Here is a 27,182-nt window from a genome sequence, read left to right on the forward strand (position 1 = left end):
AGATGAAAAAAAAAGAAGAGAACAATATTGTTACCATGGTAACAATTTCCGCTAAACTGCGATAATATTAATTTTATACAACAAAACTGTGGTAACTTGGCATTAGCTATCATTGACATTAAAATAATACAATGACACATTGTTTGAAGGAGATCCCATATTAATTTATGATGGTTTTACCGTAGTAACTATAGTAAGGCATTTTGGATTGTATGAAACTTAAAGGCTTAGTTCACCCAAAAATAAAAATTCTGTCATTTATTACTCACCCTCATGGCGTTCCACACCCGTAAGACCTTCGTTCATCTTCAGAACACAAATTAAGATATTTTAATTGAAATCCGATGGCTCCGTGAGGCCTGCATAGGGAACAATGACATTTCCTCTCTCAAGATCCATAAAGGTACTAAAACATATTTAAATCAGTTCATGTGAGTACAGTGGTTCAATATTAATATTATAAAGCGACGAGAATATTTTTGATGCGCCAAAAAAACCAAAATAACGACTTATATAGTGATGGCCGATTTCAAAACACTGCTTCAGGAAGATTCGGAGCACAGATGAATCAGTGTATCGAATCAGCTGTTCGGAGCACCAAAATCACGTGATTTCAGCCGTTGGCAGTTTGACACACGATCTGAATCATGATTCGATACACTGATTCATTTATGCTCCGATGCTTCATGAAGCAGTGTTTTGAAATCACTAAATAATCGTTATTTTGTTTTTATGGCGCACCAAAAATATTCTTGTCGCTTTATAATATTGATATTGAACCACTGTACTCACATGAACCGATTTAAATATGCTTTTAGTACCTTTATGGATCTTGAGAGAAGAAGTTTCATTGCTCCCTATGGAGGCCTCAGGGAGCCATCGGATTTCAACTAAAATATCTTAATTTGTGTTCCGAAGATTAACGAAGGTCTTACAGGTTTGGAACAGCATGAGGGTGAGTAATAAATGACACAATTTTCATTTTTGGGTGAACTAACCCTTTAAGTTAGATTAGTTAATCTAGAAATCAAATCTTTTACATTTTCTGAAATTTAGCCCTGGACTAACAAAAAACTGTTTTATTGGTATGAAAAGTGGGCTATATTGATTGATACAGTCACAATGGAGATTTATTTGTGGAATATTCATAATGGCTCTATCATAAACAGTTAATTTATTGAAAGCAGAAGCTGATGTAAAATTCTTGAGATACTCTGAAATTCAAAAAGTAATAAAATATTGAGGATTGGGAGGACCAAATGTAAAAATTGTGTAAAAAACACATTGATTATTCACTTATCTGAATATTGTTTTTTTTATTAACCTCAAATGTCTATGGTGGTTACATCCCTGATTCATCTGAAGGCTAATCATGATTTTTAACAACATTCAATGATAAAAGGGTTAATAGGGAGCAAAATGCAAAATGTCTTGCATCGACACTGTGTACATCGACTTTGTGTAATGACACAAGCATAAAAGAAAACAGAGCAGTCCTCTTTAAAATAATCACAAAGCAAAAGCACTACATAATTTCTATTTTTCTAACAATACGCATGAAACCAGTGCTCCAGTTACAGCTCATTTTATTGCTGTATTATTAATTACAGTTCATAACTGCCTCCATTTCATATTGAGATCACAACTTTGGTCATGTGTGAGGAGTATACCACTCCTTCACTCATACATGCATACTCAACTCATGTAAACATGCACTCATTCAAGTACAGTTTCTTAGTCCATATTCTGTACATTCTGTTTTATATCCCACTCCACACTCATCAACACGCCAACACATTCTGCCTCGTCCTGTCTCTCAGTGTGTGTAGAGCGAGGCGGTGAACACAATGTCTCTGCGTATGGCTAGTGAGGCTCTTTCCATCTTGCTGCCCAGGACGGAGTCACCTACAATGCGAGCAGCCTGTCTCACTTCCTTCAGGACCTCGTCCAGCCTCTGGATACAGCGCACAATTGTCCCCTCCTGCACATCTGTCAGCTCTGCAATCTCAGCAAACGGCTACCAAACACAAAAACACACCATCATCAATAAGAGGTATTGAGAAATATGATTTCCTCTGTCTAAATATGAATATAGTTTATCTTTGATCAGACTTTCATATCATTGCATTACATAGATCTACATATTTGTACAAATTGTTATTATTAGCTAGATTAAGCTACATTAACTATATATATATATATATATATTTGTATTAAGGTCATTAAGGTCAGGGCTCACCATGCCTCTTGCCCAGCAATACACAACCTCAGTCAGGCCAAACTTGAACTGGGCCACAAAGTCTTCAGCAGTTTGAGCTATCCCACAATCCCTCTGCAGCTCACCAATACGCTGTGCTACACAGAGTACTTGATTGATGCCCTAGGAAAACAAGAGAATGAGAGAAAAATTATATACATTATATTAAATATTATAGAATTTATATTACATATACTACCATTAAAAAGTTTGGGGTCAGTACAATTTATTTTATTTTATTTTTTTGTTTTTACAGAAATTAATACTTTTATTCCACAAGGATGCATTAAATTGATCAAAAGTGACAGTGAAGACATTTATAATAGATATCTGTTTCAAATAAATGCTCTTTTGAACTTTCCATTCATCAAATCAGCATATTAGAATGATTTCTGAAGGATCATGTGACACTGAAGACACTGGAGTAATGATGCTGAAAATAACTTGCGTTTTAAAATATAATAAAATAGAAAACAGTTCTTTTAAATTGTAAGAATATTTCTTAATATTACTGTTTTTACAGTATTTTTGACCAAATAAATGCAGCTTTGGTGATCATAAAGTCTTCTTATGTATAATACAATATAATAATGATTTACTCATCAAATAATGTCTTAATGTTTTATTTTCAATTAGAGAAGTTTCTCTGAAAATATTTTTATATGTGATAAATTGTCATTAATTCAATGGTAACACTTTAAAATAAGGTTCATTAGTTAACATGAACTAATAATGAACTGCACTCATACAGCATTTATTAATCTTTGTTAATGTTAATTTCAACATTTACTAATACAGTATTAAAATCTTGTTAACATTAGTTAATGCACTGTGAACTAACATGAACAAACAATGAACAACTGTATTTTCATTAACTAATGTTAACAATACAGTAACAAATGTATTGCTCATGGTTAGTTCATGTTAGTTAATACATTAACTAATGTTTAGCTAATGAACCTTATTGTAAAGTGTTACCAATTCGATTAATTAACCTGTTAGCGTTCCACTGTACCGCCCGAGGTACACATACCTTTCAAAAGAGATCAAAACCATGCATAACTCCATATGGTTCAAGAACAACATGCGATTTACTTTGGGTATGCTTCTTTTTTTTTTAGGCATTTTAGGCAAATTTGACAGGGGGGTTAACTGGTATTTTAGGCAGTTAATTCAATTAAACATTTTAATTGATTGACAGGCCTAAAACATGTATAGTTTTGTATATTAGTCATAGTGAGATCTCTTAGTATAGCACTGCGTCAGTCTGTCTTGTCCTGTGCTCCACTCTCATCTCCATCTGCTGTCTAAGTGCTTACACAACTACAGCAAGGCAGGCAATGTAGTCATGCAGTCAAACTGCAGCTACATTACCTGTACGCCCATAACCTCGCAGTGTTTGACCAGCAAGAGCATTTTCGCATTGGTTTACAAGCCACTGTGTGCTATACAACTCTTGTATGCTTCTCAGTCTAGTGTCATGACTTATTCACTGTCCCTTTAAAGCAATTCCGTGTTTCTGGGCCGCTCGACAACACACACCGACATGTTCATCTGCGACTGCATCCTTTGCTAAAGGCATAAAGCAAAGCGGCCAGGCCACATTCACTACATTCTTATGCACATCTCTTGGGTGTTGAGCTTAGAGAGTCACAAATTTTCATCCATCGATAAACATGATGACAAGCGTATCTGATGCTTTATATTCTAATGGCTCAAATTTAAATTTAGATTTAAATTTAGTACATTTATTTTCCAGTTCTGGGATAAAAATGTAAACTATTTCCAGGTTTTCCTTGACCGTGGGAATTTGGTTTTGAGTAGAGAACTGCATTACCTCCTGTAGTGTGTTGGTGATGTGCGGGTCTATCTGGGTGTTTTGTGTGAAGACGAGGCAGGACAGCAGGGCGGCGCTCTCCTCAGGGGCGAGAGGACTCAGAGTGTTCTCAAACAGGAGTTCAGTCAGTAACAGCTCATGACTGCTGATCTGACACGCCACACGTCCCTTCAGCTGAACCGCCCCAGTGCTGTCCACATACTGCAGAGCTTCCAACACCTGGGAATATGGTGCTATACTGTTATCACTGACTGTTTAAAATATCTGACATTTGCAAACATTTAATAAAACATTAAACATTTAACACAATAAACCAGGTGAACACAGAATAGCACAAAAAAAATCAGTATTGGCCAATATTAACGTTTTTAATGATCAATTCTTGTCCGATTAAGAATGCTGGATGCAAATAATATTAGATCTTCTTTTTCCATAATTAAAACATTTAAGACTTTTCTGTCCCACATTTCAAAAGCAATACATTGTTATTTATTTATTGTACATATATAATAATAATAATGGTTTAATGTCGGATTTCACTTGAAACTTAAAGCGATAGTTCACCCAAAAAGAGAAAGTAAAAGTAATCCATATGATTTGAGCGGTCTTCTGAAGAGACATGATCATTTTATATGATGGACAGATTTAATTTAGGTTTTTATTCACATATAAACTTTGATCAAAACATATACATCAGGGCTCAATGCAAGGGATTTTTTCTACTGGCCAGTGGTTCAAATTTTTAATGCCCTGAAAAATTTTCACTGGCCCCACCACAAAAAGAGTAATAAATAATAAAAAAAGAAGGTTTTTTTTGTTTGTTTTTGAACCATTTATCCTTGTATTTTAAAGGTGTCCTAGAACATTCTTTCACAAGATGTAATATAAGTCTAAGGTGTCCCCTGAATGTGTCTGTGAAGTTTCAGCTCAAAATACCCCATAGATTTTTTTAAATTAATTTTTTTAACTGCCTATTTTGGGGCATCATTAACTATGCACCGATTCAGGCTGCGGCCCCTTTAAATCCTTGCGCTCCCCGCCCCCGAGCTCTTGACTATAAAACAGTGCATAAACAAAGTTCACACAGCTAATATAACCCTTAAAATGGATCTTTACTAAATGTTCGTCATGCATGCTGCATGCATGGATCGGATCATGTGAGTATAGCATTTATTTAGATGTTTATATTTGATTCTCTATGAGTTTGAGGCTGTGCTCCGTGGCTAAAGGCTAATGCTACACTGTTGGAGATTTATAAAGAATGAAGTTGTGTTTATGAATTATACAGACTGCAAGTGTTTAAAAATTAAAATAGCGACGGCTCTTGTCTCAGTGAATACAGTAAGAAATGATGGTAACTTTAACCACATTTAACAGTACATTAGCAACATGCTAACGAAACATTTAGAAAGACAATTTACAAATATCACTAAAAATATCATGTAATCATGGATCATGTCAGTTATTATTGCTCCATCTGCCATTTTTCGCTGTTGTCCTTGCTTGCTTACCTAGTCTGATGATTCAGCTGTGCACAGATCCAGACGTTAATACTGGCTGCCCTTGTGTAATGCCTTGAACATGAGCTGGCATATGCAAATATTGGGGGCGTACATATTAATGATCCCGACTGTTACGTAACAGTCGGTGTTATGTTGAGATTCGCCTGTTCTTCGGAGGTCTTTTAAACAAATGAGATTTATATAAGAAGGAGGAAACAATGGAGTTTGAAACTCAATGTATGTCTTTTCCATGTACTGAACTCTTGTTATTCAACTATGCCAAGGTAAATTCAATTTTTGATTCTAGGGCACCTTTAATAAATAAGGCGACACCAAAATTTTAAATACCAGTGAAATTTCACAAATCTCGATTCCAATTTCGATACCACAGCAAAAACTACTAGCCTAACTAACACATTTCAAATATTATTAAAGACAAGTAAACAGTCATTAATAAAATTACAAATAAACAAATTAGAAGCAACAGCACAAAATTTCAAGAGCAAGAAAAAGTGATTTGCACGCTGTCTGAGAGGAGTTAAAATCGCTTGAATATTTTAATTGCCGTAGCTTAAAAATGTGCAAATGATAAACTTTTATGATGATGCAGCACTGCCCAACAGTGACAATTCCTTCTACTGTCCCAAGCATCTTTCACATTGACCCTGGGCCACTGGGCAGTCCTTAATGTTGAACCCTGTATATACCACGTTATATGCAAATATATAAGTAATTGATGACAGAATTTTCATTTTTGTACAGTACTTTTAAGCTTTAGTCTAAAATAAATGCTATAAAAGGTTATTGGCAGGCCCATATATAATTATTACAAACTAATTAATAGAATTTTCATTTTATTAGTGAAATGTTACTATGTTTATATACGAAACTTGTTGATGATAATTTCATAACTGCATGTCAAAGAAGGTATTACTGCGCTACTGAACTGACCTTGATTCTCTGATGGTACTCAGGCAGCAGAGTCAGTGACTGATCAGACACCAGGAACAGAAGCTTATCAAGCTCTTCCTGAACACTCATCCTCTCCTGTACACGTGCAAACTGAGCAAGATATTCACAGAGAGAGAATATGAAAATGACACTGAGGGAGAGCTATTACTGAGAGCTAATGAGACACATCCTTATTCTGCCCTACCACTGTCACACTCGATAAATGAGAGTCTGTGCACTTGGGAGAGTTACTGTGCCAAATTACTAAATATGGATGAGAAAATACAGGACACAATTGGATTAGAAATTACATTTTTTTTTCTTGTGTCTGCACAGTGGATTTGTGCATGACCTAAATCAGCAGGAAAAACACTACCAAATGAAAGTCTGGGGTCAGTAAGATTTTTTAATATTTTTGAAAGAAGTCTCTTATGCTCACCAAGGCTGCATTTATTTGATCAAAAATAGTAAAAACAGAAATATGATGAAACATTATTACAATTTAAAATAACTTTTCCATTTGAAAAATATTTTAAAAATGTAATTTATTCCTGTGATGGCAAAGCTGATTTTCAGCATCATTACATTTCTTATTATTATCAATGTTGAAATCAGTTGTGCTGCTTAATCTTTTCTGGAAATCCTGATGAATTTTTTCAGAATTTTTGATGAACAAAGCTCAAAAGAACAAAATTTATTTGAAAGAAATCTTTTCTAACATTATAAATGTCTTTAATTTTGATCAATTTAATGTGTCCTTGCTGAATAAAAGTATTAATTTCTTTCAAAAGAAGAAAACATTTTTACTGACCCCAAACTTTAGAACAGTAGTGTATAAATATGACATGAGTCAGACCTGTTCAGTGAAGGTGGGCGAGTGGATACAGTGGAAGTCTTTTAGACAGTCCTGTAACACTCGTTGCCTCATCACTCCCTCCACCACATCCACACCCTTCAGGTGCAGGTCATTCACAGGGTCAAGGGTCGTAATGCCCCTCGGATTGGCCTCAGCCAATCGCAAGAGCTCCTGAGTTGCTGTAGAAATAGCCTGACCTGGTGGATCAAGTCTAAGAAAGGAATTTTCATTTATTCATTATCACAGTTCGACAAATGCAAATTCGCTCACAAATATAATATGACCAGATACACACCTGAAGCGTGGCTGCTGTCTTTTATTGTAGTTGTCGATGATTCTCTCTGGAATGACCTTGAGGGTTTTGGTTGTGAGGGCAGAGATGTCCTGCAACTTCAGTTTCTGCACTGTGTGACTGCAGGGTCCTACATACAGTTAGTTACACTGTAAATCAAACTTTTACAACAAAAGATGTTGAAAAAGTACGTGTGATGTTCATGACGACACTCTCCGACTTAACCGGTGGTGATTTACTGTGTGTGTGTGTGTCTGCTTACCCTCTGGAATAAACAGTGCAGTGTTGTAGATGTGAAGTGAGACTTTATTAGACTGATTATCGCCCGCCGCCTCCTCATTACCCTTCTCACAGATAATGAGAGCGGTGAATGTACGATTTACTGCATCGTTGGACACCTGTGGGAGGAGATGGGAGGAAAGTGGAGAGAGAGAGAGGGAGGAAAACAAAAGTGAAGTGAGATGTGCAACTTTTTAAATCCTGAAAAGTTTTAAGCAGCAGAACTGTTTTCAACATTGATAATAATAAGAAATGTTTCTTAAAGGATTAGTTCACTTCAGAATTAAACCGAAACTTCAGAACTGAACCACTGGGTAATACAAGAACACAAATGAGAAAAAACTATTTAGTAATGCATATTTTCATGTAAAGGAAAAGAGTTAATATTCAGAATATTAATGCAGCAAAACAATTTGTAATAGCATTTGAAATAGTATTAACAGTGTTTGGTAAATTAAGCGGTGGCTCATCTTACCCCACTCTCGCCTACTGAATACGTGAAAGTGTCAATGGTCATTGCTGCAAAAATGTGTTTATTGTGCAAACACACACCTGTAGAATGACTCCCAGGGCGTTGTGGTGCTGGCTGTTGTTCACTATCACCACCCTCCCCACAGACAGAGCTTTGAGTCCATTTACTGACTCCAGCACAGCTCGCTACCACACACACACACACACACACACACACACACACACACACACACACACACACACACACACACACACACACACACAGAGTGACATGAGTTTGCTGTCAGTAATGTGTATGTTACAAACAGAAACATTATTTACAAGAAACAGTGAAAACTATAATTATTTCCAAACAGCAATGGAGAATTTCTCTGCTGAGAATTGGTAATGGACAAATAATAATATTTGCCATTAAAAAAACATCAATACAAATCAAATTTGATAATTCAATAAATTAATAAAATGCAAAAAAAAAAAATAAAACTAAAAGTTATTTAAATGAATATGCTACATGAATAATACAAATATAATAATTATTATATGAATACATTTTAAATAATAATTTTTCAACATTAAAAACAAATTTAGACATGAATGTGATCTGGTGGTCCTAAAAACACTTGTTCCGTCTGACTGCTCTTAATTTTTTTATAATAATAATAATTCAATTAATTAAAATAATACACATATAAAGATACAATTTTAATAAATTCTATAATTGTAATACATCATATTTTTATGGTGGCTACAGTGTTGTTCATTTTTGTTCCCACAAGCTAGCTAAATATTACCATAATGGCTCTGTTTTTTTTTTTTTTTGGTGACGTTTTTGTAATTTGTCATTTTTGCTCACATCTTTGGTGTTACAAATATAACACAGAACTCTAAATATTTTAACAATTTATAAAATAATTTTAATTCCATTAATTCAATTCTGTCATTTAATTTAATCTCAAATGTCCAAGGCTTTTCTTAGCTGGTTTGAAACATCATATAATCACGAAATGCTGTGAATCTAGTGTTTAAAATTGTGTAGCTCTGTGATAGTGTGGTATACAAGTACACTGTGTTCATATAAGTGTATGTGTATGTGTGTTTACCTGCAGGGTCTCTGTGGTGATGCACAGCTCTGTGATGGTGTGGTATACAAGTACACTGTGTTTATATAAGTATGTGTGTGTCTGTGTGTGTGTGTGTACCTGCAGGGTCTCTGTGGTGATGCGCAGCTCTGTGATGGTGTGGTAATATGACAGTAAATCAGATAACTGCCCCTCTGTGTCCAGCGGAGGGAGAGAGGAGAGCATGTTTCTCAGCTCAGTTATTCTCTTCTCATGAGTCTAAGAAACACAAAGACAGAAATGACTTGGCTAACCGAAAGAATTTCAAAACATTTCATCACACACTCCATATTTCAGCCTTTTTTGTAAGATTGAATTACTGGGGCATGCAAACCCCACAGACATTTCATCGTCACCCAGGGGCTGGTGGGAAATGAGGCCGTTTACCTGCGTATCCCTGTGGTTCTCAGAAAAGCTCCTCCTCATCATGTCGGTAACCCTAAGGGCCTCCACACGGAGCAGATTTAGGATCATCGTGTAGGTCAGTCTGAACTGGGACTGCAGCACTGTTGGTTTCCCCTGACACAGAGGAAAATATCACACATTAACGTCATCTCTCTGTGCTCTTGAACATTTAACTCCATTTCATTTAAATCATCCATTAGCATTGATTAATTCATTGATTGCCAATAGTCGAGCTATTTTTAAGGGTATGCCATACATGCAAACAAATAAAATAAGAATTGGCTTCAAAATATGGCAAATAATAGGAGACAATGCAAGGACGAGTACACATCGCGGCTCTTTATGCTCATCCAGTGTAATTAGAGGGGGGAAATGGAGTTGACATACAGCGAGGTCCAATCACCAGCGGCCCTTGACAAAACACTGTGCGTTATTACAGCATCAGCTGTTGTTGCCATGATGCCCATGACATGGAGCTGATCAGCACATAGATTACTGGCCCATCTGAGAGAAATTGCACTGATACACAGCCTGCACTAACCGGGTTATATGGCTCACTTGCCTCAATGGGATTTATTTGTCTAATTTATCATCTTCCAGGTAAAATAAATAAATAAATAAATAAAAACTTAAAACAAACAAACAAACAAAAAAAACCACTTGAAATTAAAAAATGTTCCACTGGCAACTAAAGGAAACAAATAGGGGAAAGAAAAAAAAAATGACAGAAGCACATAAAAGTACAATATAAATAAAAACAAAATAAAATTTAAATGAAAACTGAAAATATAAAAATAAAAGTGAATTCAAAATAATAATAAAATACCATAATAGTATGTACATAGATTCTACTATAATATTATACAATTATACGTATACTATAGTATTATAACACTGGTTCCTAACTTTGAGTATAAAAAAACACTACAAATCAGCTCGGAAAACTGTGGGTGCCATGTGGAGAGAAAAATGACAACAGTACTAGTGAATCCTGGTGAGTTTTGTGCTGGAATGACAGTGTATGGAGTCAATAAATCAGGGACAGGGGTTAATTGACTGAACAGCTGTGATTTGAAACACAGAGAGGTTAAAACAGCTCCAGCAGGCTGGACACTCTAATGAAGAGGAGCCCATTTCACCCACACTCAATCCACAAGAGGATGACAGAAGTGCACTCACAGGCTGTGGGACTCTAAAAAAAGACCAAAGACGTTTGTATTTGGCTCCAGAGTGAACAATCAGACTGAGATTTACAAAAAGGAGCAGGGAAAGCCTAGTGGGATTGAGGTAGTTTAAAAGTAAAAAAGGGGTGTTTAGACAGTCTTCTCACATTTTTTCAGACAAATGTAAATATCTAATCATGTCCAAAATGTATGCATACATGTTTACTTATAACTTTCTTAACATTATTTGTGATAAATATGTTGAGTGGTGGAAATTTTTTTTTTTTACTTTTCATGTTTCTCAGTTTTAGAAATCTTGCATAGAATCATCAGCATTGAGGCCTCAGACATGACCTGTAGGTGTTTAATGAAGAGTGCAGTACTGACCAGCATCATGGCATGGAGGTCTCCCATATCATGAACTCCAGCCTTACAGAGAATGATAACAGTCCCTGTAGCATCCAAACCTCTTCTGCCAGCACGGCCTGCCATCTGAATGTACTCACCTACTCACACACACACACACACACACACACACACACACACACACACACACACACACACACACACACACACACACACACACACACAGTTTAGTACTGTGACACTCTGCTGTCATTGTAAGCATCACACGTAGGTATAATCTTTTAAACCAAACCAAAATATGCATTTATATAGATCAAATACTTAGAAATGTCCAGGTCATGTTCACACTGAACTCAAAAGAAATTAAAATATTGTAGTTTGCGTAAGGAAAATGAAGTGAATTTTGACCATTATTTCCATGGCAATTAAGCAACAATTAAAATAAAAATTAATTAAAAACAACAAATACTACCACGTACACAATCAGTACACTATCATTCAAATTTTGGGGGTCGGTAAGATTTTTTTTTTAATAAATGTATACTTTTGTTCAGCAAAGAAGGATTAAATTGATCAAAAGTGACAAAGTTGTTTTTTTTTTTAATAAATGCTGTTCTTTTGATGATTTCTATTCATCAGAGAATCCTAGAAAAAATTATCATAGTTTCCACAAAAATATTAAGCAGCACAACTTTTTTTGACATTGATAATAATAAGAAATGTTAATATATATCACAATGAAAACTGGAATAATGGCTGCTGAAAATTCAGCTTTGCCGTCACAGGAATACATTACATTTTAAAATACATTAAAATAGAAAACACATGTAATAAAAATTTCACAAATCACAATATTACTGTTTTACTGTATTTTTGATCAAATAAATATATGCCAAAGCCTTAGTAAGGATTTTACCCTTATTCTCCCCCCCACCCCCCAAAAAAAAAATTGTCTTTCACAATTAAAGAATATATCTTCTTTTTTTTTTGCATTACAGTAATAAGAATGTTTGTTTATTATAATAGGTAAGTTTAATTGTGTTTAACTGTCATGAACATAACATTACAGTGCAAAACATCTTAATATTCCTAACATAAGCTTCATTTTCTTTCATAAAAATATGTTTCTTTTGATTTTGGGGTGAAACCCAGATATGTTATTGATAACCCAAATATTTCATGAATATTTTGTCTTCGATGCAAACAGTGTACTATGACTTTAAAAGAGGCCAGCTATACTCTCTCTCTTCCCTTTTATTATACACACTATTATTAGCATAAATTATTAGAAGAGATCTGAACAAACTCAAGCATCACTCAAACACACATCAAAGGCCTCCTGCTGTCTTTCCCTAGTCTCACTGCAGTCCAGTGCACAAACATCTGCACTACCCCAGCATAATTAATCTGCTCATTCATTAGAGACGGCTAATTCATCAAACACCTGGTCATCGGTAATGTCTGTCTGCCTGTAGCGTCTCTGCCAACAAGTACCTGACAGCTTTTTATGTCTATTGTTATGATAATACAAAATAATTATAATTTTTAAATTAGAATAACTGCAACAGTCATGCCAAGGTGATGCAAGTGAGGGTATATTTAGACATTAACGTCATCTAAAGACAGGCACATCATTGTTTGTAATATAAGGCAGTAAAGGAGATGTGTTTTTACCTGGCAGCAGGTTTCTGAAACCTGTGCCGTCATGTTTGCGGATGCTGTCGAACACAACGGTTCTGGCGGGCATGTTCACACCCATGGCAAACGTCTCTGTAGCAAACAGCACCTTAAGAGAGAAAAACTGTAAGTAACCAACTCCCTACTTAATTAAGATTTCTTCAGTCAAATAAAGCTTGACTAAAACAAGTCCATAAGACAAACCTTAACTAAACCTTTGGAAAATAGCATCTCAATAACCTCCTTCAGGATTGGCAGGATGCCACTGTGGTGAACACCAATCCCTCTCTTCAGCAAATCACGCATCAACAGGATCTGTGACGACAAAATTACACTGATAAACACCATAACTGTATTAAAATGACTTTGAAGGTTTCAATGTACACGTAAGTCCATATGAGAATCATGGTGAATGTCGACAGGTCCAAATAATTTTATTTTATTTTTTTGTTGCAATTTTTGTATAATCTACCTAGTTATTATTAACAACTGCACCGCTCATTTTTTAATCTACCAAGAATTTTGTAAAAAGGATAATGCATATTTTTGGTTTTCATATAAATTTTCCCGTGAATTTTTCAAATAACATTTTAACATTTGTATTAGGTGTTTTAACTACCATGTGCTTAAAGAAAAAAAAATGTTAGGTACAATATTCTTCATGTTGTGTTTATGTTATGCAAAACATCTTAAGTTTCCTAAAATAGGCTTGATTTCTTAAAGTAAAATATATATTTTTCAATTTTCTTTCTTTTGATGTTGGGATAAAACATAACCCATGGATTTTTCGATTACATTTAAATAATTTTTGAATAAATAAAAAAAAAGTGTTGATTCAATTTCAGCATTTCTGTTTGTTATCATTAAATTGTGTTATATGTAATTTATTAAGATTATATCGACCATTAGCCACTTTGTTTTCCAGATATCTGCAATGAAAGGGGTTGATTCTGGAATCCACTGCCGCTTCAATGTATATCTTTTGAATGATTTATAATCAAGTTATTAAAGGGATAGTTCACCCAAAAATGAAAATTTGATGTTTATCTGCTTAACCCCAGGGCATCCAAGATGTAGGTGACTTTGTTTCTTCAGTAGAACACAAATGACGATTTTTAACTCCAACCACTGTTCAGCACTCGATTCGTAAGGTCTGATCGCGCTCTAACAGCGGAAGTGATGTCTAGCACTCATTGAAGTATATGTGCGAGACATCACTGCCATTGTCAGAGCGCGATCAGACCTCACTAAACGAGTGCTGAATGCAGTTGGACATAGTGGTGTATTAGAGGTAAAAAATGATATAAATACTGTTCGGTTTCTCACACAAACCGATCGTTTCGTGTCTTAGGACATCAATGTGTCGTCACGAGCCGCAGGGTTTAATTTGGATTTGCCTGTCGTGTTTTATTTACTCTTATAGTCAAAGTTCCTGCTGACTTGCATTCTACCACTGACAGACGGCAGCGGTTGGAGTTAAAAATCATCATTTGTGTTCTACTGAAGAAACAAAGTCACCTACATCTTGGATGCTCTGGGGGTAAGCAGATAAACATCAAATTTTCATTTTTGGGTGAACTATCCCATTAATCAATTTTTATCCTTCTAAATATTAAATTATTTGAATGACTTTTTCAGCATACATTAAAGCATTTATTCTACTTTCCATCTTCAATCACTAGAGGATAATGATGAATATTGTCTGAACTTTTCACTGAGAAAAGTACAACTTATATGTATGTTTTGGGGAAGTATCCTGTTTAGAGCAAGAGCCCAGCCAACTTCAACCTTGAAGAAGCTATGTATCTGTGTATGTGTGATAATATTTTTGTTACAGATCCTGTATTGGAGAGGTGGACAAAATGGTGCCCAGAAACACTTATCTTATTACTTTGTGCCTAAAACCAGGGTCCTGGTATCAGCTGTATAATAGATGGAGTGACTTGTTTTTCCCGACAAAGACCATATGTGGAAATTTTCTAAATGTATCTATTTCTTAACCAATCAGAATCATTCAACCTGAAGTAATGACGTAGCTTAGTGACCTGTGTAAAGTATAATTGCTGTGAGCGTTGAGTGTTGAAGCTGACTTCTGCTGATGAAACTGCAGTAAAATTTTCTTCAATTTTCTTCAATTTTTTTTTTTTTTTTAACTCTGACTCCGGGTCTTCAATCATCATATCTGGTCACTGTCTTTAACTGTAAATTCCCCTACAGCATTGTCAAGTAAAAAACTCTTGGCGGACCGCTACTCTGGATCCAAATCTACCTGCGGCAACTGCCGATCGGCTCCTCTCAGCCTGGTCAGGCTCTTCTGGAGGAACGAGTGTATCTCGCTCTTCTCTATAGAGCTGGTGAGGTCCAGAGAGGTCAAAGAGCGGGCGTTTTCATCACAGCGTGTCCGAGAGAACGTGAACGCCACCACTGGAGTCTGCTGCCTCTGAGACAGATAGTTCAGCAGCGTCTGCCACACTGATCGATCCTAATAGAACAATGGGAGGATGCAGAAAATATAATAAAAACACTGTTGTTTTTGGAAACCTTAGGAGACCTATTATGTTCGATAATTGTTTTAAAAGGAAATGACAAGAGGTACAGACACTGACCTGACTGGCTGTTGTGTTGTGCTGTGATACATTCTTTGCGCCAAAAGATTGTGCATGTTTACTTGTGCGTTCCTTCTTGGCTTCCACCGCGGCATAGTAGCTGAAAAACAAAACATTGGTTTCAACTTAAATGAATTCACAGGAGAACTTTGCTATAGTTTTGTAACACTTTCTTCAAAAGTCCATCTACTGCAATGATAGCCTAAAAATATTACTCTAGGTTTCTTGAAGTAAAAACAATCATCATTTAGTATTATACACCATTTTCAAAGCTCTTTTTGACTTTTTCTGTTTACTAAATGAATACATTTAAGTTGACATTTTATCTTAATTACAGATGATAGTCCATTACAATGTAGAAAACAATCAAACACATTACAATATTAATTGATTTATTATTATTATTATTATTATTATTTTGAAATCCAAGTTTATGGTCTCTATTTTAAGTTATCTATAATTTTATTCATAATAGCTATTCTAAATTGAATTTGTGACCTCTACATATGAGCACAGTTTACTGTCTGTCATCAGAGCAGGCAAAGTTACTGAATAACTGAATATTGATATTTTTTAATGACCCATTTTCGCAGCTAAGTTGCAATAAATGATCTGGGGAGAATGGGAAAGAACTTTGTGTAGTGAAAGTTTGAATTTAAAATGCACACTACCATTCAAATGTTTGGGGTCAGTAAGATTGTTTTTAAAGAAATTAAAGGATTAGTCCACTTTTAAATACATTTTTCCTGATAAATTTACTCACCCCCATGTCATCCAAGATGTTCATGTCTTTCTTTCGTCAGTCGAAAAGAAATGAAGGAAAACATTCCAGGATTATTCTCCTTACAGTGGATTTCAATGGCTACCAACAGGTTGAAGGTCAAAATTACAGTTTCAGTGCAGCTTCAAGGGCTTTAAACGATACCAGATGAGTAATAAGGGTCTTATCTAGCGAATCGATCGGTCATTTTCGAAAAAAAATTCAACCGTTTATGCTTTATAAACAAAATATAGCCTTGAACGTACTTTCCGCTTCCGCATTTTTCATAACGCTTACGCTGAATGTCCTACGCCTTCCCTATTCAAGATACGGAAAAAAACTAAACTGGCACTGCGTTCGTTCCGTAAGTAGAATAGGGAAGGCGTAGAACATTCAGCGTAAGCGTTATGAAGAATGCGGAAGCGGAAAGTACGTTCAAGGCGATATTTTGTTTATAAAGCATAAACGGTTGTATTTTTGTATAGATCGATTCGCTAGATAAGACCCTTATTACTCATCTGGTATCGTTTAAAGCCCTTGAAGCTGCACTGAAACTGTCATTTTGACCTTCAATCTGTTGGTAGCCATTGAAATCCACTGTAAGGAGAAAAATCCTGGAACGTTTTCCTCAAAAACTTTAATTTCTTTTCGACTGACGAAAGAAAGACATGAACATCTTGGATGACATGGGGGTGAGTAAATTTATCAGGAAAAGTGTATTTAAAAGTGGACTAATCCTTTAATCCTTTCATTCAGCAAGAATGCATTAAATTGATCAAAAGTGACATTTATAATGTTATAAAAGATTCCTGTTTCCAAAAAAATGATGTTCTTTCTAAAGAAACCTGGAAAGAGTGTATAATGGTTTCCACAAAAATATTCGGCAGCACAACTGTTTTCAACATTTATAATAATAAGAAATGTTTCCTGAGCAATTAGCAAATTAGAATGATTTCTGAAGGATCATGTGACACTGAAGACTGGAGTAATGATGCTGAAAATTCAGCTTTTCCATCACAGGAATAAACCCTATTAAAATGTACCCTTTAGTGAGGAAGTTTCCAATGGAGTCCAGCAACAGGAACAGCTCCTTCTGAGTCTTGGTGCTGTTGCCGGTGTAGAGATGGTGCTCTAGAGGAACAGGCCTCTTAACTGTGCTGATAACATAGATGTGCCGCTTCTTGATACGCCTGAAGACAGAGAAAGCACAGTATGATCTACACAACCTTGAAGCAGGATAAAATTCAGTTTCATGGCTTTGATAATACACACATACCCAATCCATTCACTGAACTCCACTGCGTTAGGCACCGTGGCACTCAGCAGGATGATGCTAACATGCTCTGGCAACATGATGAGCACTTCCTCCCACACCACTCCCCTCTGAGAAACAACAACAGCATATGAAATCTGAATGCAGCAAAGAGAAAAGCATAACTGAACTATATATTTTTTTAGTGGATTCATCACCTCTGCATCATTGATATAGTGAACCTCATCAAAAATGACCCATTCCAAATCTCGAATGACCTCGGACCCATTATAAAGCATAGATCTGTTAGGAGGAAAACATACTGATTAACAAAAATGGTCAAAAAAATCATACACATGACAAACTATGAATTATAAGTAACTGACATGGCTTTCTATTGTATAATCACCTCAAAATCTCAGTGGTCATGATAAGACAAGAGGCTTCAGGATTCAGCTGGACATCTCCAGTCAAAAGTCCCACGTCACCGAACGTGTTCTTGAAGTCCCGGAACTTCTGATTGGACAAGGCCTTAATGGGGGATGTGTAAATGGTTCTGTCAGGAGGAACAGTCATATTAGTGTGGGCCATAAATCTAATGTCACAGTAAGGAAAGCAAGTAAGGAATCAAAGAATCTTAAACAAAGTATCACTGTTCTCACAAAAATATTAAGCAGCAGTTTCAAAATTGATAATAATAAGAAATGATCAGCATATTAGAATAATGGATCATGTGACACTGAAGACTGGAGTAATGGAGTAATTTTAAAATATATTTAAATTGAAAACAGTTCTTTTAAATTGTAATAATATTTCACAATATTACTGTATTTACTGTAATCGAATAAATGCAGCCTTGGTAAGAATAAGAGGCTTCTTTTAAAAACATAAAAAGGAAAGAATAGAGAAATAAAATGATGCAATCAGTAGACATTGGGTCTCACATACACACCTGGTCATGTGTTTCTGGGAAAGTGCAATTGCGTATTCAGCCACCACGGTCTTGCCCGCTGAGGTGTGGGCCGCCACAAAGACAGAGTCATGAGCTTCGAGTCGGAGAATAGCCTGCTTCTGAAACACGTCCAGCTCAAAGGGATACTGAAAAACAGAAAAACAACCCAAATAAACAAACCGTTATTTTAGTGAACTCTTAAAAATCATGTGCATATACTGAGTTCTGACCTTAAAGGCAGGATCAGGGATACGTTTGTAGAAGTCCTCACAGGGTGAGGTGATGTCCACAGGAATGGCCCACTTCTTATTATCTCCCTTGTCTTCTTCCTGTGGTTTCTTCTTTTGTTCAGTCAGACTTACTGTGTTCGCTGGAGGCTGAGAAGGAGAGTTGCCCGAATCCTGAGGTGTACATGTGTTTTAGAAGAACATATCTTGAAAATGACAAAACAAACACAAAAATGTTGGGCTTTCAAATAACTAAGTACTCTTTCTCAAAGTCATACACACTTTAATTCCGAGGTCCTCTAAGCTGTTAGTTCTGGGAAGTTTAACAGTCTCCTCTTTTTGTGACACTGCCTCTTTCTCCTCTGGCAAAGCGTCAAGGACATCATCAAAAGTTGACAGGAGTGACAGCAGGTTCACCTCACTCTTCATGGTTCTGGCTTCTAAAAATATTAAATGAGCACATTTTTGCATAGTAATGCACAACTTAAAGTGGGATGATGACATGGTCCAAATGCAGAGAACAATATAGAACCAAACCTTTGTCACTGAAGTCCATACCAGCCTTCAGCCCTGGAGGAACCGTAAACAAATCTAAGACAAGAAAAAGACGGTCACAGTTTCTTTTTCTCTCTCACACACTTATAAATGATTGTGTACTAACAAAACAAAACTGATCACCAACCTTTCTCAAAGTCAATGTCTTCTTCCAGCTCTGACTTTTTCTTAATCTGCTCTAACGTCAGTTCTTCCATTCCACCTGTACAAAGGACAGAAGTGTTTAAAAACTGGATAATATTTAAACAGAATTATGAGACATTTATCTAAATATGAACCACTGCACCTGGCAGAAAAGGATAGTTTGTGTTACTCCCTCTCAGACTCTCTGACGGAGGTCCAGGCTGTCTTTGTAATGAAAGGGAATTTTTTGCAGACAATGCTGTGTCCTCTAATAACACCTGACATAATGGGGAAAAAAACAACAACAATTATATACATTCAAAATGATTGCATTATATTATAAAGAACATTTTATGTGATGTCCAGCAAACAGCAAAAATAACGATTGCTTTACATTGACAGCTTTCCATTGGCTGGGCAAACAAATAGTCCTGCCTCAAACTGACACCACTGGCTGAGTGAGATGGCGGCATGTTGGGACATTCAAATAAACAAAGCAATATTTTTATGAAATAAGAGTTTCTTTGCAAAATCAACCTAGTGTTATTTTAATATTATTTACATACAATTATTCTATTTATTAATATTTTGAACACATTTTTTAAATATATAATTTTTTTGTTTTTAAGTTTAATTTTTTGTAATTTGGTTCTGTGCTTTTTAATAGTTTTGTATTAAAATATTTTTTATTTAGCTTTAATTTATTGATAACACTTTACAATAAGTTTCCAATTGTTATCATTAATTAACCACATGAATGAACATGAAATAACAAATACATTTATTAATCTTAGTTAATGTTCATTTCAATATTTTCTAATACATTAATCAAATCAAAAATTCTATCGGTTCATATTTTTTATTGGACCTGAGCTAATAGTTGTTTATTTTATTAACAAACATTAAGAAAGATTAATTAATACTGCAAAAAATATGTTGCTCATTGTTCGTTAATGTTAGTTAAAGGTGCCCTTACGTAACAGTCGGGGTGTACACCCCCAATATTTGCATATGCCAGCCCATGTTCCCAACATTATGAAAGGCATTAGACAAGGGCAGAATGTCTGGATCTGTGCAGAGCTGAATCAACAGACTAGGTAAGCAAGCAAGGACAATAGCGAAAAATGGCAGATTGAGCAATAATAACTGATATGATCCATGATAACATGATATTTTTAGTGATATTTGTAAACTGTCTTTCTAAAGGTTTCGTTAGCATGTTGCTAATGTACTGTTAAATGTGATTAAAGTTACCATTGTTTCTTACTGTATTCACGGAAACAAGAGCCGTCGCTATTTTCATTTTTAAACACTTGCAGTCTGTATAATTCATAAACACAACTTCATTCTTTATAAATCTCTCCAACAGTGTAGCATTAGCCATTAGCCACGGATCACAGCCTCAAATTCATTCAGAATCAAATGTAAACATCCAAATAAATACTATACTCACATAATCCGACGCATGCATGTAGCATGCATGACGAACACTTTGTAAAGATCCATTTGAGGGTTATATGAGCTGTGTAAACTTTGTTTATGCACTGTTAAAGGCAAGCGCGAGCTCCGTGGGCGGAGAGCATGAGAATTAAAGGGGCCGCACAGCATAAATCGGTTCATATTTAATGATGCCCCAAAATAGGCAGTTAAAAAAATAATTTAAAAAAATCTATGGGGTATTTTGAGCTGAAACTTCACAGACACATTCAGGGGACACCTTAGACTTATATTACATCTTGTAAAAAAAAACGTTTGATGGCACCTTTAAAGCATTAACTAACATGAAGTTATTAAACTTTATTGTAAAGTATTATCATTTTATATATATATTTTAGTAATTTTAGTACTACAGCTTAAACTTATTTCATTGAGTTGCCAACATTTCTCATTTTTGTTTTAAGTTTTACTTATTTTATTTCAGCTTTATTTCAAGTAACCAAAACATCTATTTAGTTTTAGTTACCAATAACCTATCTTTGAATATTTAGCTGGGATAGGAAAATAAACAGAATGTAGTAAATGTTTGCCAGTGTTACCTCAGTGAAATCCAGCAGCATGCCGGTGGTGGGATCTCTGACCACAGACAGACCAGAGTGCAGTGGAGAAAGGGAGCAGTGCAGGAGAGAGTCCACCTCTTTTTGCCTCTTACTTATCCTAAAGGACAAATTTGTAATAGACAAAACTGATTAAAGATATAAAATTTATCTTGCAAAGACAAGCGCTATCTTCTGAATATGTCTCATTTCATACTTAAGGAACTTGTGGAAGGCATCATCTACATCATGTACAGGGAGCCAAGCAGGATCTCGCAGAAAGCGCTTTTCTACCTCTGTTTTTAAGTCTAGACATGTAGGAGGAAGCCCGTGAGGGAGCTGAAATGAGAATTTTTACAGAATGTAATACAGAATAAATACAAAATAAGTTAAATATAAATATATAAGCTCACACACATGAATACTGTTATTATTTTAGTATTAATAAATGACTAACTGTGCTGTGCGGTGGCAGGGGTTTGTTTTTTGGCAGTGGGTGTGTGATGAGCTCAAATCTCCCAGAGCAGCCCATCTCCAGCAGAGACAGGGGCAAATCATCAGGACCAATTGGGGGCAAATCTACAGACAGAAGAGAACAGCAGTTCATCAGTACCACTGCAACTAGATGCAAATGCAAAGTCTACAATCTGTCGTGACACCAAAAAGCTCATAAAACCCATTGGACCATTACTGTCAGATGTACTTTACAATGTAGTTGCTGAGTTGGCTGTCATATGAGCGACTTATGACACAAAGCAGCTAAATGCTGAGCTAGCTGCTGGTGATATTATTATACTACGACAGGAAAACACGCAGAATTACTAATAAAAACATTACTAATGTATATATTTCATACCTATTTTGTCCATGATGTTACTCTGCAGTTCTTCAGTATCAATAAAGTTTCAGTCCAGCAGGAAGCTGCGCAGAACTAAAGCGACGGATATTATTATGTTTATTTAGTATTTTACAACATAATGGTTTTTGTACGTGATCTAAAATAAATTTACGTTTTAATACACTTGTTAAAAAAAGTGTAAAATAAAAATAATAATGGACAAATTACTTATTTTGAACCGGTTCCTCGGAAGACAACAGATGACGTCAAATTTGCGCGCCGAGTGAGGAATACTGCAGACGTTTATTCTTATATATTCATCCTTTGAATTCAGGGTAATTAAATATAAAGTAGAGTATTTTATGCAGTTTGCATATTGTTTTTAATGAAAACTGTTAAAAGCCCCTTTTAACGGAAACATCGATAACTTGAAAAGACATCTGCTGTAATATATTGCTGTTGTTTTTCTCTTTTGAGATCCATCGAAATGGCAATATTTCCCAGCTCACTGACAGAAGAAGAGGAAGCATTGCAGAAGAAATATGCCAAATTAAAGAAAAAGGTAAAAACAAAACAAACAAAAAACTATAGGCCTACTTACGGTTCTCAATATAAATCACATATATCGCTTTACACAATTCAAACTGTATTTATGTTCCAAAATTCATCAGTCATGAATCAATTTCAGCTGTAAAGCGGCTCTTCAGAATCTTGATTCAATGCTGATTCAACAAAATACTATGCATATATGTAACATATAAACTATCCATTTGACATGTTGTATTGTCTATGTTCACTTCACTTGTGTAGAAAAAGGCCCTAATGGCTCTGAAGAAACAGAGCTCCACCAATCAGACGAGTCAGACAGGACTGAAGCGTAGTAAGTCAATCTGTGGATCTCTGAAATAAGTTTGCATGAAATCTGTGCTCTACGAATGATCTCTGTATCGCTGTCTCTGTTAAGCTTTGTCAGATCAGCCGGTGGTGGACACAGCGACAGCAACAGAGCAAGCGAAAATGCTGATCAAGTCCGGAGCGATCAAATCCATCAAATCAGAGAACAAGAACTCTGGCTTCAAGCGCTCCAGGACACTTGAGGGTAAACTGAAAGTAAGAGACATTTTCACCTCATTATTGTCAAGTCAACATAAATTTGATTTTTCTTTTTTCCATGCATAGCTAATTATGGAATTTCTTTGTTTCCCAGGATCCCGAGAAAGGTCCAGCCCCAGCATTCCTGCCATTTCAAAGGAGCGTCTCTACAGATGAGGAGCCTCCTGATGTAATGTTGTTTTACACTGTAGAAATGATCCACTCATGGCTGTAAATTTCAGAGCATCAAGCAGTGATATATATATGTGTATATATAATATATATTAACTGACTGATTTATCAGCATGAGTAGCCTGTTATATGTATAATAGGCTACTCATGCTGTTAAATATGTCAACAAGTCTGTTGAGTATAATGGATGTGTCAGTTGACTTGACTTTACATCATGTTGTTTCTTCTCGCTCTAGTCTGCTAAACGAGCCCACAGGAAATCCCTGTATGAGAGGTGAGACTGTCAGACTCTAATAATCTAAAACCTTGATAGAAAAACAGTATTGCAGTCAAATTTAAGGCTGTTTTTTTTTTTTTTTTTTTTTTTTGTCCCACAGTTTTGTTCCCGGGGATCGATCTCGTGATGATGAGGGAGGAGTGAGTCGAGATCCTGAGAGGGAACGGGAAAGAGAGGTGGACTGGGAGAGAGATCGAGACAGAGAGCGGGACAGAGAGAGGGACCGTGAAAGAGGCCGGGAGAGAGAACGGGATCGTGAACGTGAACGAGACAGGAGCCGGGATGGAGAAAGGGAAAGAGACAGGGACAGAGATCGGGACAGAGATCGGGACAGAGATCGAGAAAGAGAACGAGACAGAGAACGAGACAGAGAGCGGGACGGACCCTACAGACGTAAGTGAATCTGTGCAACAGTAAGTTGTTTTAAAATAATTCACTTCCATTCAGTGTTTATATTGTGTCATTGCAATGAGAAAGTTCGTAACACTTTAGTATGGGGAACAATTCTCACTTTCAAGTAGATGCTTATTAGCTTGTATTTTTGCTGTTTTATTATATGCCTTATTCTGCACATTACAACAACGACCTTACTAACTATTAATTAGCAGTAAATTAAGAGTTTATTGAGGCAAAATTCGTAGTTAATACTGAACATGTGTTCCCCAATTCAAAGTGTTACCGGATAATATCATGGATGTGCATTCTCTAATAGTTAATAATAATAAGCTTTGTTTTGCTGAAAATCTGCAAGTCTAATAATTATGTTCTGTAATGTTGTTCAGGGTCAGACTCGTATCCAGAGCGCAGAGGGGTACGCAAAGGAAACACAGTGTATGTATACGGCACAGGTTTAGTGGAAGACAGTTTGCGCTCGGCCTTTGCTCAGCATGGCAACATCATCGACCTTTCGATGGACTCACCACGCAAGTACGATCGTTTTCTGATCATTTTGGACATTTGAAAAGGGAGAAACTACTGACTTGATTGTCTATAGAAAAGCTTATAGGACTGATTGGGTTGATACAGTATATTTTTTGATTTCAGACATATCACTTGGAAAGTTTTTATTATAAGTCTTTCTTTTGTAATGGTAGATTTAAAGGGGTATACGAGTAGACTACCATTCAAAAGTTTGGGATGAGTAAATTTTACTTATTTTGAAAAAAAAAGTCTCTAATGCTCACTATAAGGCTACATTTAAAAATACAGTAAGAACAGTAATATTGTAAAATATTATTACAATTTAAAAGAACTGTTCTCTATTTGAATAGAGTCATCCAATCAGGCAAAGCTGAATTTTCAGCATTATTACTCCAGTCTTCAGTGTCACACAGGGGCGTAGTTTGTAGGGGGGATGGGGGGGAGATAACCCCCCCAATATTCAAAGCCATCAGTTACAACCCCCCAATACAATACAACCATACCAATGTTCAACCCCTCCAAAGTTGAAACCAAATCTACACCCTAATCCTTAGATTTGATGCTTAAGAAACATTTCCTATTATTAACAATGTTGAAAACAGCTGTGCTGAATGATAATTTCTGTGGAAACCGATACATTTTTTTCAGGATTTTTTTAGAATATTATAAAGTTCAAAAGAACACCATTTATTTGAAATAGAAATCTTTTGTAACATCATAAATGTCTTTAATGTCACTTTTGATTAATTTAATGCATCCTCGCCAAATATTAATAAAAAAATCTTACTAGCCCCAAACTTCTGAAAAGTAGCATATATTTGGGAAAACTCAAAATATTTAACAATTTTTGCCTTCTGTCTCTTACCAGTTGTGCTTTTGTGACCTTTGAGAAGATGGAATCAGCAGACCAGGCTGTGGCAGAGGTCAGTGGTCCATTCTCTTTATGGGGCCACTTTCTACACTTTTGTAGCATCATATTTTTATACTTGCATCTTCTTTGACCCTCAATTCAACATGTTGTTTTTGCTTCTGTTGTTTTTTTAAGACTCCCATACGTAAATAACCTCAGTTATGACAGGCTAATCATTTCACATGTGGTCAATAAGGACTAGTCGTGATCCATACTTGTCTTGTTAATCCATACTTGATTCTATACTTGTCATATACAAGGCCATAACAGAAGAATATTTTGTCTATCCAAATTGTGTCCTTACATTTTAGTATGCTTTTGCCATTTATTTTTAAAATATATTTCTATTTAGCTTTAATTTGTTTTTATTTCAGTTTTAATCATTTTAGTACATCAACTTTTATTTAAGCTTTATTTCAATTAGCGAAAACTTGTTTTTGGTAAATTAGAAGCCAACCGCACAAGTGATCCGAGCTCTCACCAACTACTTTTCTGGACAGTCATGCAAACTCTATTGGTCATGTGTTGATGAGCTCATTGTTGGGACATCAATATCATGATGTGGATTGGAGCTTTGTATTGTGTATATTCGAGCTTGTTAACAGTCCTGTATTAAAAAAAGCACAAGGAAAATCCTGTTTTCTGTGATATGACCCCTTTAAACGTGTTAGGATTTAACACATCTTTATTTATTTACTGAAAGAAAACCTTGTTTTTCCATTCTTTCTGCCTCTCAGCTGAATGGCACTACTGTGGGTGACGTCAACATCAAAGTCAGCATTGCCAGGAAGCAGCCCATGCTTGATGCCGCCACAGGGAAATCTGTCTGGGCTTCTCTTGGTAAATAAGGACATTTCACAGGAAAAAACTGTCAAGGAGACTGAGTGTTGCACACTTGACTAACCCATTTCTATTTCCGTCTCCTCCTTTTTTCCATCCTTCACAGCTGTGCAGAACAGTGCCAAGGGCTCCTACAGAGATAAACGGAGCCAGGTCGTCTACAGCGAAGATTTCCTTTAAAAACAGTTATTTAGCATATGCTAAACTTATAAAGAGGTCCAGCATCAGATTGTCTACTTATAGCAGACATTTTGTGTTTTACAGAAGTGATAAAGTAAATCTTACTTTTCTGTTATTTTCTTAAGTAATAATTGTGCTGTTTGAGAGCATTTATTGCTCAGTGTCTCTGGAGATTTAGCTCAGTTATGGTTTCTGTCATTGTGTTCAATAAATCAATCAAACTTTTGCGTCAACATGTGGGGTGACACTA

The 27,182-nt window shown here is 35.8% G+C and overlaps 2 protein-coding genes across 2 annotated transcripts; one reads left to right on the forward strand and one right to left on the reverse strand.

Annotated features, from left to right (window-relative positions):
- Nucleotides 1-1,296: 1,296 nt before the first annotated feature.
- skiv2l (SKI2 homolog, superkiller viralicidic activity 2-like) lies at nt 1,297-22,667 on the reverse strand. Its single transcript, XM_048201184.1, has 29 exons — nt 22,539-22,667; nt 22,140-22,261; nt 21,900-22,021; nt 21,686-21,803; nt 19,813-19,927; nt 19,654-19,728; nt 19,509-19,562; nt 19,254-19,411; nt 18,975-19,145; nt 18,745-18,890; nt 18,202-18,348; nt 18,011-18,095; nt 17,817-17,923; nt 17,584-17,730; nt 15,781-15,880; nt 15,444-15,656; nt 13,379-13,489; nt 13,172-13,283; nt 11,519-11,637; nt 9,951-10,082; nt 9,645-9,782; nt 8,527-8,631; nt 7,958-8,093; nt 7,699-7,825; nt 7,404-7,614; nt 6,548-6,658; nt 4,095-4,313; nt 2,240-2,380; nt 1,297-2,017 (listed from the first exon to the last, which is right to left on the reverse strand). Exons 1-29 carry the CDS (start codon nt 22,549-22,551, stop codon nt 1,817-1,819), a joined length of 3,756 nt encoding a protein of 1,251 aa, XP_048057141.1. The 5' UTR covers nt 22,552-22,667; the 3' UTR covers nt 1,297-1,816.
- A 54-nt stretch (nt 22,668-22,721) lies between these two features.
- nelfe (negative elongation factor complex member E) lies at nt 22,722-27,165 on the forward strand. The gene is made up of 11 exons (XM_048201185.1): nt 22,722-22,855; nt 22,998-23,082; nt 23,331-23,400; nt 23,485-23,630; nt 23,728-23,802; nt 24,041-24,078; nt 24,182-24,474; nt 24,864-25,008; nt 25,871-25,925; nt 26,650-26,752; nt 26,859-27,165. The coding sequence occupies exons 2-11, from the start codon at nt 23,008-23,010 to the stop codon at nt 26,930-26,932; spliced, it is 1,074 nt and encodes a 357-aa protein (XP_048057142.1). The 5' UTR covers nt 22,722-22,855; nt 22,998-23,007; the 3' UTR covers nt 26,933-27,165.
- Nucleotides 27,166-27,182: the final 17 nt, after the last annotated feature.

This window comes from Megalobrama amblycephala, linkage group LG9, assembly GCF_018812025.1.
Source record: "Megalobrama amblycephala isolate DHTTF-2021 linkage group LG9, ASM1881202v1, whole genome shotgun sequence".
NCBI lineage: Eukaryota > Metazoa > Chordata > Actinopteri > Cypriniformes > Xenocyprididae > Megalobrama > Megalobrama amblycephala.